This window comes from Myripristis murdjan, chromosome 7, assembly GCF_902150065.1.
Source record: "Myripristis murdjan chromosome 7, fMyrMur1.1, whole genome shotgun sequence".
Taxonomy (NCBI): domain Eukaryota; kingdom Metazoa; phylum Chordata; class Actinopteri; order Holocentriformes; family Holocentridae; genus Myripristis; species Myripristis murdjan.
In genome coordinates this window covers 30,470,732-30,488,323 of record NC_043986.1, presented here as the reverse complement: position 1 = coordinate 30,488,323, position 17,592 = coordinate 30,470,732, and the positions used below count along the sequence as shown (strand labels likewise).

Genomic DNA, 17,592 nt, shown 5'->3' with positions numbered 1-17,592 from the left:
TACCAGTGGTTTCCGAAGGATCCTTGGTTTCCTGGTTGGTTTGTTAACTCTTCAGGAGATCCCAAGGTTTCCAAAGATACCAAACATGTCCTACCGAATTACAGGGAAATATCTCGTGAATCATTTTATCCATGTAGATATTTTCTATTTGATGTGATGCTGCAGCCATAGAACAATGACATCTTGTGGTTTGAATGTTTCCCTCAGTGTAAGTGCATTGAGTGACACATGTCACATACACTATGACATACAAGCATGATGTACCTCCATTCATACTGGTTTACTTATGATCACCAGGTATAATAGTTTATTCCCCTTTTTATTCACTGCTCCATTGCTGCTGATTAGTTTAAATGGTGGCTTTTTTCCCTCCCACCATCACTTAAATTAGAGATCCAATACTCCTTACATAGATTTCTAACATGCATTTCTGCTCTGTGCTTCCTGGGGTGTGAGCTCCCCCTAGCAGCACATACAGCATAAGAGTTTATCTCTATGTGGCTGAGCAGATAACTCCCAGAAAAATAAACTGTTACCTTCTACTGATTTCTGTTTCATTAGTAGGGGTTAATTCATTACAGTCACCTTTTAATCAGATATGGGAAACTGATGCAAATGGGAAAATGGAATGTTTTTCATTTAGCTATAAATTCATTATCAGTTTGTCAATATTAATCACCTTTGCACTGGAGCAAGAAAACAAGGTATGGAACTAATGGATCAAATCAAAATAGTTACTTTTTTTATTTCTGTCAAAGGAAAAGTTGATACAAAAGGGCATACTGGGGTCCATTAATAATTCCACAAATACAAACTCTGCACATTTACCCAGTATGCAGCGACAAAAATAAAGTGTGTAATAATTTTGAAGAAAAGGAAAGCATTTTAAGGTTATGCGATTGATTGTTAAGTTGCTGGATAAGCCCTAGTTTCCCTTAAAAGCACTTTGAAGAGCATCCAAAACAGGGTTGGTGTCAATTCACTTTCCAGTTGGGATAATCACAGGACAAGCAGACAATAATTTGCTGGCATTTGTCAACAGACTGGCCTTGTAGGCGTCTTCTGTGCCAAAAGAAGGATTTTATGCCATAAGCATCTACAATGCTACTGAAAAACAGAGAGCTGGGTAAAAAAAACTGAACAGATTTTTAAACTCAAGCAATGTTTCATTATCTGTTCAGTTACAATTCAGTATGGATGAAGGTGCCAATTTTCAAACGGCGGTATCTGTTGCAGTCGTATTAACTGAAAGTGATTTGATTCCAACCATGCTGTGAATATCATTTTGGAGTCTGTCAAAAACACACATTAGAGCAACTAGGTCAACTGCTCTGAGTTAAACAAACCTTTTCAAACTGAACACCTCAAAAAGCCACACCAAACACCCTGGAACACTTCACACACACTCGCCGTGAACAAAAATCCTGATTTGAATATCAATACAAACGTTTCTCCTGCTCAATAAGGCACTGCATTTGGCCGGCAGAAAACAAAAACAGTCGTGACAATTCATGATCGTGACAAAATATTATGAACATCTCATATTCAGCGAAGCAATGTCAGTTAATTCAGCTGCCATCGAAAAAGTCAAACCAAAGGCCAAGACAGACAAGAAAAATAGAATCTGCAATGCATTATCAGGGTTATATGAGTTATAAACTAAGCCTAACATTCATGTGCCACCTAACTAGGCATGGGACGATATTAAAATTTCATGTCACAATTATCCTGGCCAAAGTTGTGATTTGTAATATTATCCCGATAATCATCGAAATATGCTTAAAACTCTTAAAATGGCACTAAAACATACATAAAACTTTTTTAGTGAACATCCTCTCTAGTGAAAAACAAACAAAGACAGTCTCAGATTCTTGCCAACACTACAGACAGCTTTTTCAAATCACTCACGTAAGGATATTCACAATTATTCCGATAATGGAAATCCAGTGATCAACTTTGTTTTTCTGTAATCATGATCTAATCCTAGAGATAAAATCCTATATCGTCCCATCCCTTCGCCTGTCACTGCTGTCAGCTGAAAGCCTTGTATCTCTTCGTGTTTTCGAAATTACATCTTTTGCTTTGAGTTTTCCCATTGACCAGTGTCTTGAGCATACAAGATTATGCAAACTTGATTTAAGTATGAAACAAAAATATGAAGCTACAAGGCTTTCACATCAGCAGCGGCAGGCTGCGGCACTGCAAGGCTTCACCACCTTACATGTGCAACCTTCCATGAGCGATGTTGCCCGTAACACGGATGAGCTTCAGCAAATCAACTGGGCAGAACTGAGATCACACACAAGACCGAGACAAAACACAATTTGAGGAAATTCAGTTTTGCAAAAAAGTGCATTAAAACCAAAAATGGAATATATTATCTCATCTTGTTGGCAAAATCACCCTTTTCAAAGGTTGCACATGTATGATGGTCAATAATAAAAGAGGGAGATACATTTTCCATAATGTACAAAAGAGCAAAGAAAAATTAAAAACTCTACAAATTACAGATGAGGGAGACAAAAGAAATACTTCTGGTTAACCTTACACCACATGACATCACACATTTATCATTGCATGATTTATTTGGACCTATGACTAGTATAGGAATGGGCCATTTTTATATATTCCCTCCCTGCCAGGATATGGCTGAAAAAATCATCGTGTACCTTTTTTTCTACACCCTTTTAAATAAATATTAAGTTCAAACAATACAACCTGTTTTTCTCACACACACACACACTCACTCACACAATAAAACCCAATACCTGGGGGATTCAAAAACAAGTTAGCTTACATTAACTTAGGACGACAAGAAGGAAAAAAATTACAATGCAGACATTTCAAACTGCTCAAAGGGGATGAGGCGGTACGTTGCAAGACCGTTTTTTTTTTTTTGTTATCTCAAGCTAAATTCATGATGAAAAAAACAAACGTTATTGCTGCTTATTTTAATTGACAACTAAATGTAGTTTACTTTAAAAAAACAAAAACAAAAAAAAAACAATAAAAACATGTGGTGACGTGACAAGCATCTCTGGTGTGACCACTGCACAGAAAATGAGAAAATGAAACAAGGAATTGATCATCCAGGGCCAAGATAAGATATTCAAGGTAAAAAAAGATTCAGCTAGTAGAAGTCATTGATTTAAGGCATGAACATTAACTTTCGGCACTGATTTCAAGTGCACACAATGAACAATAACAGGATATCCCAGCTGCGGAAACTTCAAGGGTCCGTGACCCCCGCTTGATCGTTCCTGAAGCATCACTGCTCTGTACTACACTGGTAAAAACAATGATGTGGCTGTGCGATTATTTACCAATCATGGTACAAAAGCACCAGTAAATACCTTAAGAGTGTGAGCAACGAAGGGTATCTCATATATTAGGGTGACTTATCCTTCTGAAACTATGGGTCAAGGCCCAAAAACCTGTTGAGGGATTGCCTTCATGTTCATCCATGACAAGAACAGTCTTATAGGTTTCAGGAGCCTTTGTCTGTCATACCACTCACTTGGTCCCCTGGCTGAAATGGCTGAAAAAATCACTGTCCTCAAGTGTTTTCTGAACCTGCAAAAATCTACCGTCAACCCACACGCATGACACCACAAAACGCATCTATGGCGGTTACACTCACACCTGTCAAAGTACGTCTGCATGAACAACATTGATTCAAGACTTCGCTCTGCTCCGTACACCTGAGACTATGGCTAAACGCCTAGCTAAACTAACAAACAAATTCAGTTTCTGTTTTTACACGCTGGTCTAACTCCAGCCTTCTACGGATCCCTGGTTTCCTCAACACCAATAAAAGGACACCTTGACCTTTGAAATGTGAAATGTCTCTTTCAACACCACACGCTTGCCACACGATGAAAGTTTCCAAATCTGTCCTTGCGGTTCCCTAAAATGGCTTGTGCATTGCTTACCCAAAGCAAAGAAGCCTTCTCTGAGCACCTAAAGCACAATGGCAGATTTTTTTCTTTGTGTCATATTGTGCAAGTGTATTGTAAAGAAAAAGAACCCATATTCAACATATCACGGCTTCCCACTGAATAATAGTTTAGGTGAGTAGACATCAAAGTCCAGTCATCCAAAAGCATCTTGGCTGTTACCTCGTGTTGACTTTGCCAGCAAATATTTCTGATTCCAGAGGTCATTTGTATTGATGCTGTAAAGTCAATGCAGCTCATTTTTCACCAATTATTATCAGACAGCAACAAAACGTTAAGATCTGGCATTTCATTTTTGTTACCAATTTAACTCCTCTTAATCTTGGTTGAATATACTGGATAGAGTGATGGATTTGGTGACAATGACTGAACAAAAACAACGCCCAGTCTCCTTTCTTGGGATAATAGTACTTTCAGCATTAAGACCCAAGCTTCCCTGTTTTACTTTGATATTATATACAAACCCCCATTCCAATGAAGTTGGGACGTTGTGTAAAACGTAAATGAAAACAGAATACAATGATTTGTAAATCCTTTTCAACCTATATTCAATTGAATACACTTCAAAGACAAGATATTTGATGTTTAAACTGATAAACTTTGTTTTGCAAATATTCACTCATTTTGAATTTGATGCCCGCAACTTGTTCCCAAAAGCTGGGACAGGGGCATGTTCACCGCTGTTACATCACCTTTCCTTTTAACAACACCCAATAAGCATTTGGGAACTGAGGACGCTAATGGTTGAAGCTTTGCAGGTGGAATTTCCCCATTCTTGCTTGATGTACGACTTCAGTTGCTCAACAGTCCGGGGTCTCCGTTGTCATATTTTGTGCTTCATAATGCACCACACATTTTCAATGGGAGACAGGTCTGGACTGCAGGCAGGCCAGTCTAGTACCCACACTCTTTTTCTACAAAGCCATGCTGTTGTAACACGTGCAGAATGGGACTTGGCATTGTCTTGCTGAAATAATCAGGGACGTCCCTGAAAAAGATGTCGCTTCGATGGCAGCATATGTTGCTCCAAAACCTGTATGTACCTTTCGGCATTAATGGTGCCTTGACAGATGTGCAAGTTACCCATGCCATGGGCACTAACACACCCTCATACCATCACAGATGCTGGCTTTTGAACTTTGCGCTGACAACAATCTGGATGGTCCTTTTCCACAGCACACTTTTCCACTTTGCATCAGTAGATCTCAGCGGAGCTTTAGGGATCGAAGGTCACAGGCATTCAATGTTGGTTTTCGGCCTTGCCGCTTACATGCAGAGAGTTCTCTGCGTTCTCTGAATCTTTTGATTATATTATGGACTGCAGATGATGAAATCCCTAAATTCCTTGCAATTGTACGTTGAGAAACATGGTTCTTAAACTGTTGGACTATTTGCTCATGCAGTTGTTCACAAAGTGGTGGGTGACCCTCGCCCCATCCTTGCTTGTGAACCACTGAGCCTTTTGGGGATGGTCCTTTTATACCCAATCATGACACTCACCTGTTTCTAATTCACCTGTGGAATGTTCCAAACAGGTGTTTTTTGAGCATTCCTCAACTTTCCCTGTCCTTTGTTGCCCCTGTCCCAGCTTTTTTGGAACGTGTTGCAGGCATCAAATTCAAAATGAGTGAATATTTGCCCCCCAAAAAAACCAATAAAGTTTATCAGTTTGAACATTAAATATCTTATCTTTGAAGTGTATTCAATTGAATATAGGTTGAAAAGGATTTGCAAGTCATTGTATTGCGCGATACATTAAATTTCATGGATATCAATTACAGAGAAGCTTAAGGTTACACATACATACTCTAGCACATACCTCCCTAACTTTACTGTACTCCAGGAATAAAAAAGTTCCCAAACTTTTCCCCAGGTTTTTGGACAAACAAGTACTGACGGTGGAATAATTTCAGTTTTGGTGATCCCAATCACTGATCTGGTCGTTTCTATCATTGTAGGGAGAGGGGGAAAAATAGGTTTGAAAGTGCACCATAGCTCCAAGATGCTTTTGGGAAGCCCATCCCTGAATCTCTTCAACCCTAAAGCGCTGGTTTCATACTTTTCCTCTATGGAGAAAATAGTTTAATCTGATCGATGAAACCAGCCCAAAGAGTTGACAACTAAGGCTGATCTGTGTTAAAGAAACCAGTCCTATGAATCTAAGTCCACACCCCACTCACAGACACTAACCTGCATTACCCACTTGGACAAAACAAAATCTTGCTTGGTACAAAATATCAAAAAACATTCTTATAAATAAATTAAATAGCTATACTAAAGCTGAACTCTAAAACGATTTAAATGGCCAAAGAGAAGTGCTAGTATTGTGCTGTACAATTTAAGACTGGAATTGGGGAAAATTGGGGGAAATTATTATTAGTCCTTAAAACATTTTCCCACACCCCACAATTTGAAACATAAAGTTGGGGTCCATGACCAAGTCTGGTTTTGTAAATACAAATTTCCAGCTCTACTTCAGAAGAACCAGAGGAAAGGAGAAATTTCCCCAACTTCAGCCCTCGAGGATGCAAGGCAAAAGGATTCACCAACACCATCCTTTCTTCCTCTTCACCTAACTGTCCTCCAACACCTTCGACAGGTCGCCAAAGTCACAGTCAAACAGTTCGCTGATGCCCTCGTGGTCCTCAAGTCCAAAGTGGTAGTCGTGACTGTGGGGCGGGGACAAGTTGATGAAACCATCCAACGGGAGGGGGAGGGATTCTAAGTTCAGGAAGTCAGAGGTGGAAAGGGGTGACAGGTTGAAGTCAGGAATCTCTCCGAGGCCGGAGAAAGGATCACCTCCTAAAAACGATTCTGTTACAAAGAGAGATCAAAGCATCAATGAGCACTTTCGCCATGACAGATGAAAACACAAGAAATGCTGCGTGATGGAACGCATCCGATCATTTTCCGTTATTACAAGCCCCCTGATTTGGGGATTCTCACGGTCAAAAGCTGCTGACAACTTAAATGTATTGACTTTTTATTGTAAAATATGATTTAGCTTTTTCCCAGAATTTTTTTCAGGTTAAAAAAGCCTCTACACTCATCATGGGGCCCCAAAACCCTCCAAAGAACAAAATGATTCACAATCATCCTAAAACATGTGGGCTCCACACATGAATATCTCATGGGTAGTTCACAGTACTTCAGTGCACTATTGTGATCATTTGGCTTGTACACAATAAAACTCCAATTATGGATAGCTGCTATAGTTATAACACAAGTCAGTGAGGCTGTTAAGTGTGTCACATTTACTGGAGAACTGTGGAGATAGTTTGCACAATGGCTGCAGCCTAAAAGCAGAAATTACTACAAATACTGTGAAGTGACATCAGTGCCAAATTTAACGCATTTTCACAAATTTTCCTTTTCAATTAGCTCGATCTACAATTTCTATTACTTAACACCTGCAAACTACCAAAACTAGCTGTAAGCTTCATCTAACATAGTTTTTATTTGATATAACCTCTTAAATACTACAAGTGTCATGGCCATGCCTAACATTACTGGAGAGGAAAAGTATTTAACTTTATACAGCTGAGAGACAAATGTTGAAAGGGAAGATTAACTCAACTAAAAACAATAACCAACTATAACCACTTCTACTCACCTGTGCAAGAATGTCAAAACCTTTGATCTAACACACTTAAAAAAAGACAGTAGCAACTTGTTAAAGACGCTGCCATGTAGCTGCATAAGTAACACCTTAATTACACGTGTCTTTCACCTTACCTTGATGATTCAACGGCAATGACTACATTTACATGCACACCAAATTCTGATTTGGGTCAATATTCCGGTTAAGGTAACTGCGCTGCGGCAACTGGAATATTCCATTTACATGTTACTTGGCATATTCCCGTGTTTCGGCGTATTCCACTCTCTTACGTAATGCGACACTCAGCCGCGGGGGGCAGCAGTACGCGTATAGACGTCTGGTCTGCCGGAAATACAGAAGAAGTCGTCTTCTTCTTCTTCTGTCGCTATTTCTGTGTTTTCTCCCATCGGTATACTCCATGATATTTAAGTCTTTCATCAGCTGAAGGCAGACTGCAGTCTCCTCCTCACTCCAAACATGCTGGCTCTTGCTGCTGTTCGCCATGTCGTTCTCCCCGCTTGCAATAACCATAGGAACAAAGATGCCCCAGGATTCATTGTTAATCAAGCATGCGCAGACGTAACTGAATATTCCAGTATGGGGCATTTTCCGACTAAGGTGTTTACATGGCACAATATTCTGGTTGGAACACGCATATGCCAGGGGTCTTATTCGGAATTTTCTCCAACTGTGCGCAACCGGAATATTGCGGATATTCCGAATAATACAGGAATATGGTGTGCATGTAAACGCGCTCATTGATACACATAAGGGGAAAAAAGGCCATTGCTCATTTCTCTGCTTCATTCAGGTTCTGTGGTGGAGCCTGATCAAAATGTCAGTATCAGTTTAAGCTAATGCGTTCCCATAGACAAACTCTGTGTTATCCAACAATATGTGTGTTCAAATATAAATGAGCACACTAGTATATTAGCATTTAACCCACGTTCTTATGCAGAGTGACATAAAACACCAGAAGAGGGTTTATTTCCTGATTTCAAGCTCAGCGACACGCACACACAACCACATATCTGCAAAGGTCAGAGCCACAGTGTCTGGACAATATTTCTGCGACCAAAAACACCGTCCAAGAGCAAGGTGCTGGGAAATGAAACTGTTTATGTGCTAGAGACGGGGGCATTTCTGCTGACATCCTTTTCTTTTTTGCTTGTTCATATTTTAAATAGATTCTGGCATGAACTAAAACCTGCCTTCATGCCAATAATGGTCATACTTCACATGATAAGGAGAGTAAAGTGTAGTCTGATAACCTCCTTGAGGAGTCTATGGACACTTGTGGTTTGAGATATGATCAGAAATCAGTGTCATCACTGTCTGATGACACGGCAGCTTTTAAAGGTAATGTTTTTAAAATGTTAATTGACCGCTGTGTTAAAAGGTAAGTAAGTTTTGGCACAACACCATGCAATGATGATTACATGGTGTTGTGTCAAAGCAGTAAATGCTTCACACTCAAGAGAGCAAAAAATGAATAAGAACAGGAGAATGCACCAAATGCAATTACTTAACTCATAGCATGAGGACCTTGACTGGCACTGTTAGACGAGGTCTTGTGATGTTTTTACTCTTAGCTGGGCTCCTTATGTATTTAACTGACGCAATTTATTTGTGCTTTGTATTCTGATTTTTGTCTGGTGACCCTTGGTATACGTATCTGAGCGTTCTGGGCGCCTTTTATGTGCGAATGTCATGAACCTCCAAAGTCAAATCTACTACTTGAGGACAATAAGGTTCTTCTGTGTTCTATTTCATCACTTTCTAATGAAGTTAACTGAATGTTTTAGAAACTTACTGTTACTAATGTGCACTCGCTCATCTGAAACCTGAAAGCTTACCTGTCTCGCTGCCTAGCGCCAGAGAGGCTGGGTCCTGCTGGGAGGCTGCTGTTACTGTGGACGATGTGGATGCTGGTGACGATAACCTTACTTCTGATGTGGCCGTGGAGGTTCTGGGATGTGATTGGTCGGTGGGCTGTGGGGCTGGTGGAGCAAGGGTGGGGTCAGCATTGGGTTTAGCAGGACTACTTCCTGTTACGGGGCTGCACACGCCAGAGTTATCCTCGGGGCAGAGGAAGACATCAATGGGACCCCGCGTGCTCTTCAGCGACACCTGGTAACTCTGAAACACACAGACAAACGCACACATTTGAGGAAACAACTCTTTGTGACTTTCATATTTTAACTTATATGCTACACGATGGGTTGTAAAGGAGTAAAAATAGAAGAAAATTAGAAGCCCTTTCAAAACCCAAAAACTAGAAAAGGTATAGTTGTTAAACTTTAAAATAAGGCGGGTCAGTTCATATATATTTGACATCATGGGAACTTTTCACCCTATAGCAGTGACAGACGCACATTCAGACAACCGGCAACATACACAAGAAAAACAGAGGAAATATTAAAAGACACACTATGTGAGCAATTGTACATTGATACATTAAAAGTATAGTCCAACATAGCAAAAAGACGTTTTTATTGTTTTTAACATTTTCTTGCTGTCCCATGTCCTCTTAGTATTAATTTCCACTTCCTCTATTTGCAACTGTTATTCAAATACGAGCGGGGAAGACTGGATAAGAGTGTCACTAATCCAATTCCTATATAGGAAATATATAAAGTTAAATTATGGTTACCTCTACAAGGGAGGTACAAGAAATCATCAATCTTAATCTACTGAGCCAAAAATATTGTGCAGACTGTACAAAATATTCAGGAGTACTGTAATTTCAACACTATTTTGAAGACACCTTGGATAAGAGCCTTATGAGTAAAATGCCAAAAAATGATACCAGATAAGTGAATACAGAATTTAAATTACAATTCCTAAAAAGTAAATTAAAACAGAAAGAGAAATCCTGTACCTCTGTAGGTTCAGAGACCTGCATCTGGGTCTCTGGCGGGGCTCTGATCACCATCACCAGCTGGTCTGGGGAGTCAAACGACTTCCTCAGGTCCTGGCAGCGCACATAGCCCAACGTGATGCACCAGGAATTAAGGACTAAAACAAAACTGTTTTGGCTGTCATTGTGATGCCGACAATCTGTAGCACTATACAGAAAACATCCACTTTCATGCCTACCATCCCCTGTTAGCAAAATTAAACAACAATCTGTGCTTTTTTGGCCTAAGTTGCTTGAGCCAATAGTGCAAAAATTTTGTGTTACAAGGAAGGAAATGTATGCAAATGTAATTATGTTCCTTATCCTGTAGAAGCAATATGGTGCCAGACCCCTCTGGTCTATCTGATGGTCTTCTCTGGCCTTTGCGTGTACAGCACAGCCAGCAGAGATTACAACCACTCTGAATTTTATTTCTCCTTGCAAAATACATCATTTTGACTGAGTCTCGATTTGAAAGACCTCGTCTACAAAATAAACATACACATATTACAAAACCAGTGCTGTCAAAAAGTCATGTAGTCTCACTTTACGCTTGTTTAAGCACAGACTTGGTCAGACCTAAGTCTCTCACTTCGAACAGCATTTAAAAACGCTACAAATGCTATCTTGGCTTAGAGCCCGACCAGTACATCAGCTAGCTGATGTTACTGGGCTCATCACAGATACATCTGTGTTGGCTTATATGCTCACTGATATGCAAAGCAAAACACAGTGCATAGTGCAGGAAAAAACACTTGAAATCATTTAAAAATGGTGTTTGTCAAGTATACATTTTTTTCTGTACAATATGTTACAGTGCTGCAGTGAGCTGACAGAATAATGCGTCACAGCTGAGCAGATGGTGGTGCGGATTGTGTTAAGAAGCTAAGACGTTTATTGTTCAGCTGTAAATAATCAAGTCTCCAGTACATATCTTTATGACAACTAGTTGATTTTCAAATTCAGTGATTCCTTGCTACAAATGTGTTGCTATATATATATATATATAAAAAAATGCTGGCCAATGCATGGTGAGCCCGGTGAAAAGGATATTTCTTGTTCTGGGGGTCCTCTGTGAGCAGCCTGAGTTGGAGGTTACATTTGGAAATGAGCTCGTCCAGCTGCTCCTCGGCCTCCGTCAGGTCACACACTTCCTTCTGCAATTCCTTATGTCGAGCGAGCGATGCCCCGTCGATTCGATTACCACTACAAGGTAAACGAAATATGGGCAAGACATTTTAGTCTCAGTGGCTGAAAGGCTATATACACACACACTTGTCATTTTTTTTTTTTTTTTTTTTTTAGAAAAGAGAGGAAACTCCAAGCAACTGTCCTTTAACTGCCCATAGACAGAAGCTGGCTGAGAACAACTTAACCAACCTATGCCAAAATCAACCACGATGCGGCAAGTTGCTGATCGCGCGTTTCCACTGGAACATAATATCACACTTTTCTCTCTGCTGTTGCTTTGCACGTGCACAGAATGCAGTGGTTCATTTTTTTTGTCGCATCCTTTTCATTCATACAGCTTCATACAACTGATATTAATGTCACTCCTGCACTCATTGCAAATTGCTGCAGATAGAAGTATCAGCTGAATTCAGAGCTGTAAGACATTAAAATCAATCATATTCATTGACTGATAAACATTTTCTATCCTATTTAATTGTTTGCACTCACAGCCATTGGATGTTGTTCTTGGACTTCTTGGAGATGAGCTGGATTCCTTCTAGGACGTTGGTGATGTCGTAGATCCGTCTCTTTTGGACATCAAGGACCTGCGAGGCCCAGTTTAAGTCCACGACACCATCTGGCGACTGGGACAGGAGGTGCAGGAAGCGCTTGGTGGTAAGGTTCAGGGACGTGTCGTAGCGGGACTTTTCTGTTGAGCCTCGGGGGACTGGAAGGAGGACATGGGAAGGGGGTTAGGATTTAAAGTTTCGCTGTGAGGCTGCAGGAGACAAGATTCTTTTGTCAAAGTACACCCTTTATCAGCTGTGCTCACACACTGGGGCTGCACAAGAGCAGACCTCTATGTTCTCCCTGTTTGCCCAAATGAAATTCTGGGGTATGATATAATCACTGAAAGTGACCAAATAATACTCAAAGACGAAATCCAGAAGTCTTGAATGAGAGGTCCACCCAAACACTCACCAACATTAAAATATTTTCCTCTCTGGTCCCTTTGGTTTCATTCACAGGCCTATGACATTTTATTCTAAAAACACCTAACTTTGTTTATGGCTATTAGAGTTTTAAATTAAAAAAAAAAATTAAAACATGCCTCGAACTAATATATCAAAGCTATATTATATATCCTATTTAAAATATGTCATATTACATTAGAAGATGCTGTAAAAATGTTTTATCATGACTTTAAATAAAGTCCTATTCAAACTGCAATAGTTGTAGCAGGCAGGTCATGTAATTTTTTCTTGCTTGTAGCTTAGATCAATGGCCAATGGAATTAGCTTTTAGATATAAAATAGAGGATTGAGGTTGCAGGTACAAGAAAGTATTTATTGGCCAACTCAGTTCAAGGACTGCTGATTGCTTCTGTTCTCTTTGTTGTCTTATTCTTCTTCTTGATGCACGATTTCTCTCTTCCTCTGCTTGTGAAAAATGGAAGTAGTTGCATTTTCAGTGCAAACAAACAGCATTTGCTTTGCTAACTTGGTAAGTAACAAAATGTAAAATATTGACCTTGGACAATTTATTCAGGGAACTAATGCTTTCAACAAAAATCATTATCCTGTGCAGCGGCACAATATGCAGAGGTTATATTTACTGGACCTTTAAGAATTCTGCTTTCATGCGGCAGACATGTAGGACAACGTGGTCAGACTCAGGGACATGCTGAAGCGAGTCTTCACCAACAATGCTCTGCACAAAGAAAATGTTCCCTTCCAAGTGTTTCCTCTACCACAGGCAGTCGGGGGCCGGCTAAATCTGGACACTTTGTGCAGAGTATCATAAAATTACTTTAAATTACCGGTACTGCTATAAAATGTATATCATGCAAATCTTTTTCAAACTGTTTCAAATGGTTTCAAACTGTCTCTCTAACACACACACACACACACACACAGACACACACACGTGCGCGTGCGCGCGCAGGAGCAGAATGAGGCAGGCAGATCTCATAGAAACCAGAAGCAAAGACCAAGTTTTTTTGTTGGAAATTAGGAACATGCACGTGCTTTGCCTAAAATAAAGTCAAAGATAAGACTTTGTAGATGTTTCCTTTACAAAAAGGCTCTCCCCGTCAACAGCACTTTACCACCCATGACTAAAAAAATTTCCAGGGGAAACACTGCTTCCCATCTCACTTCTGCCATTGTGGTTATTTTTGTCTTTTCTTTTTTGAAGACACCCGTCTTTCATACTTGTGTATTCACTAACTGGTTCAGCCTGAGTGAAGCGCTGCAGCAAGACGTTTGCATGGAAGTTGAACAGAGGTTTGATCTCTGCACTTTGTCCTAAGTTTTCCAACTGGCAGAGAGCAGAGCGATGAGGGAGCTGAATAGAAAAGAGACTGCAGTACAGATCACTTTAATGTCCCACTGACAGTGTTAGGGTTGAGGAGCTGAGTTGGGGTCTGGCATCAAATCTGGGAATGAGTAAGAGATTCAACTAAACTGTTCAAGTTGAGGTTTGTAAGCAACTAAAACTTTTGTGTGTGCATTTTGTCGCTGTGTATTACTACTGTATATAATAAAATAGTTAGCATGTGTGTGCATGCGTTCCTTAATGTCTTGTTCACCTCCTATGTAGTGACACAAATCCCCAGTGACTTATTTTTGAATACTAAAACTATATAAATATATATATATATTTTTTTTTTAAACAGTGGCTGTGGTTATCAATTCAGGCAGTTGTTTCAGGTGAATTTCAATATTCAAGACTTTTCTCTCAAGGTTAGAGGGCTTGGTAAAGGAATTATGCTCTGTAACTGAGGGAACCTGAGGGCAAACACAGAGGCAAAGGTGAGGACATTGAGTTTAATCATCACCGTTTGATAGTGCCTGACCCAGATACTTAGCCACTTTCATTTTCATGTTCATATTGTAGGCGTTCCTATACACATATTCCAGGACTTTCATTTCTCCTCCTATATGTTCATCCTTAACCTTAAGGCCTTTCAGTCTTGTTGCAGTCAAAATCATGTTTCGGCTCTCTTGTAAATTACTCTTATTAAGCATTTTTCATGCATAAACTGTTTTTCAAAATACTGCCAATGACAACACTAGTGCCTGTGCTCCTTGTAAAGATATTATGCTTATCATACTGTTTTGCAAGCGATATTACATACTATGGTGCTGATTAGTAGCTTATTGTGCAGTAAAAGTGGAGAATGACTTGAATGCAGAGAGGAAGTGCCTATCAGAGAGGACCAAGGGTCTTACAGACCTATCTGAGAGTGAAAGGAATAAAGTGTGTGTTTACCTCTGGGAGGGGCCGGTGTGGAGAGTGGTGCTTCGCCAAGAGAAGGAGTCCGGGTGGTGCTGACATACTGGTGGTCACTGTCCAAGTCCAACTTCCTCTTCACCTAAAACAAACACAGAGAGAGACACAAACACAGAAAGAGGCAGGGGATTAGTGGCACAGTTAAAATCATGAACATATCATTTAAGAATAGGAGGATATGCTTACCTCCCGATTCAATATAATCATGATACTTGGGTGCTGATTAGATATGTACTGTGATTCTACAAATACTGCGATTGGATATTACGATTTATTGCGATTTTTTTTTTTTTTTTTTTATTATCCTCTAGTTTGTAGTTTCATGAGGCTGTGATTATCCTAAAGGTCACTATAGGTCATTTTATACAGGTGAATTTCAATATTCAAGTGAAACCATGTGTCAAGTTTCAAAAACGGTTTCACTTCAATGAAATGGCCACAATGGGGCCAACATCATCACACATGAATCAAATGTGGCTCACGGAATCTCAGCTTTTCAATCAAAGCCAATTGATACAACTCCAAGACTGTTTAGGCCCCAGTCAAAGGCCAGAGTTCAAGTGACCCCTTTGAAAAGTTTTCCCTTGCCAAAATTTAGACTAACTATGGAGCAATATTTCGCCTGCTTGCCAGCATTTACTTACTTTAAATCGATTCAAAAACCATAAAAAAAAGAACTGTGATACTTAAGTGAATATTGTTTTCTCCACCCCAATAGCATTTGTCAAGACTGTAAAAAAAAAAAAAAAAAAAAAAAAAAAGAAAGGAAGAAAGGGCTGGCTTGTGGATGAAAAGCCAGATCAAATACCTTACAGCAACAGGTGGTCAGACATGTGTTACTCTATTTGCAGCCATAAGAACATCTATGTGCAAGTGTCAACATATTTGTGCAAAAGGCAACTTTGCAGCTGACCATTTGGCTCCATATAGCCCCCGCCGCCACCACCTTCCCCCCAACATCACCATCTGTCCCCTGCCCTCACCGGAGGTCTTCCCAGAGCCGGTCGCCTCTTGTCCTGGATCCCCACATCATCAGGCCCCTGTGGGGTTGCGAACAGCAGGATCTCCCCTGTGCTGGTGGGGGCCACGGCCGAGGGAAGCCCCACATTACTGGGACTGGAGATGATCACTATCTGGTGGTCCTCGCTCAGGTCGATGCTCCCGGCGTTCAGCAGCGTCTCAAAATCGGCCAACAGATCTTCAGACGTCTGGCCCGTAATCAGAGTCTCTGACATTGCAGTGTCAGGGCAGGGCACCCCTTGACTGGAGTTTGGGGGGCGGGGGGGGTGGGGGTTATGTAATGAGGGAGGTCACAAACTGAGATGCTGTGGTTTGACTGGGTGTCAACACCTGCTTACATGTGATGTGCCCAGTGAATATGAGGAACAATACTGAAACCCCCTGAAAGCCTGGCTGCACGTGTTCATGGCCAAGTTGAACATTCCTAAGTTGTATTTTATAAACAAGCTACAACATTAACACGTCAATAAAGAAAAGAAAGCAGGAAAGAAACAAAGATAGAAATTACTATTAGCAGGCGAGGTGCTAAAACAAAGTCAGGCTAATGTTGAGACAGCAAGAGAGGCCAAACAGGAAATTTGGTACACGATAAAAATACTACACTACCAGCACACTGCCTCCAGCCGAAGCGCTGATATATTATCAGATGGAGAGTAGCATACAGCTCGATATGCTATAATTAACGCGAAAGGTTAGCAGGCTAGCAGGGGAGCTAGCTAATCTTTTGTTTTCATCTTTTCTGTCAGTACAGTAATGCGGCTAGGCCCGGCCACACTGCCCTCAACACAGCCAGCAGCCCTGCTAACTAGCTAGCTAACATACTATCAACACACTCACTCCTGCGGACAGACACCGAGTACAACCAGAGAACTAACTATAACACAACTTATACTGGCTTTATACTGAAGTCACGGCTTAGTGGAGCGGTTATTCAAACTTTATAACAGCTGCCCAACAGTAAGCTAACGTAATAAAAGACCGTCCGCGACGCAAACAGCAGCAGCATCACAAAAACGCATCTTTGCGGGCTCGTGTTTAAAAGCGACAGGTAGCGCAGGTTGAACAGAGAGAGAGTTTAAAAAGAAAATATAGGGCACATTAGCATGCTAGCTGAGTTATTAGCCGCAGTCCCTCAGCCCCCTCGTTTTGTTGGGGCACGCAGGAAGCAGTCCGACAAACCTGTAAATATGAAGCAGATAAACCAGAGAAACTTAAACGCATCCTTTAACAGAGCACGAGCAGTTCCTTTGGTTGCTTGTGTCGGCCGAAATCCGCGAATGAACGCGCCGTCCCGACCCCGTTATCGGCTGGTATTGTTGTTATTGTCCCAGCTGATCTAAGTCTAAACAAGGCTTGGGTGGTTTTCGCGCGAAATCTTTTTTGCCGCGAAACCGACACGTGCACCGTTCCGGAGGTTCTCATTGGTCGAGCGGCAGTTTCTTCCGGACAGCGGGATTAGCTGTCTCTGATTGGCTCCCACAGCTGTCAATCATTTGTCACTGAGCGCAGTTTCTTCGATCCGATGATACATTTACGTCCCGTGGGGAAAACCCGACACAAGGACACTACAGAAAGCCGCGTCCTGCCACTGTAATTTAGGAGCTGTGATCACAAAAAACGAGTTTTATTTAAAGTGAATAAACGATTAT

The 17,592-nt window shown here is 40.8% G+C and overlaps 1 protein-coding gene across 1 annotated transcript; it reads right to left on the bottom strand.

Annotated features, from left to right (window-relative positions):
• Window positions 1-720: 720 nt before the first annotated feature.
• Window positions 721-17,236, bottom strand: e2f1 (E2F transcription factor 1). Its single transcript, XM_030056494.1, has 7 exons — window positions 15,907-17,236; window positions 14,903-15,005; window positions 12,137-12,356; window positions 11,510-11,662; window positions 10,439-10,553; window positions 9,414-9,696; window positions 721-6,770 (listed from the first exon to the last, which is right to left on the bottom strand). Exons 1-7 carry the CDS (start codon window positions 16,156-16,158, stop codon window positions 6,529-6,531), a joined length of 1,368 nt encoding a protein of 455 aa, XP_029912354.1. The 5' UTR covers window positions 16,159-17,236; the 3' UTR covers window positions 721-6,528.
• Between the last annotated feature and the right edge of the window lie 356 nt (window positions 17,237-17,592).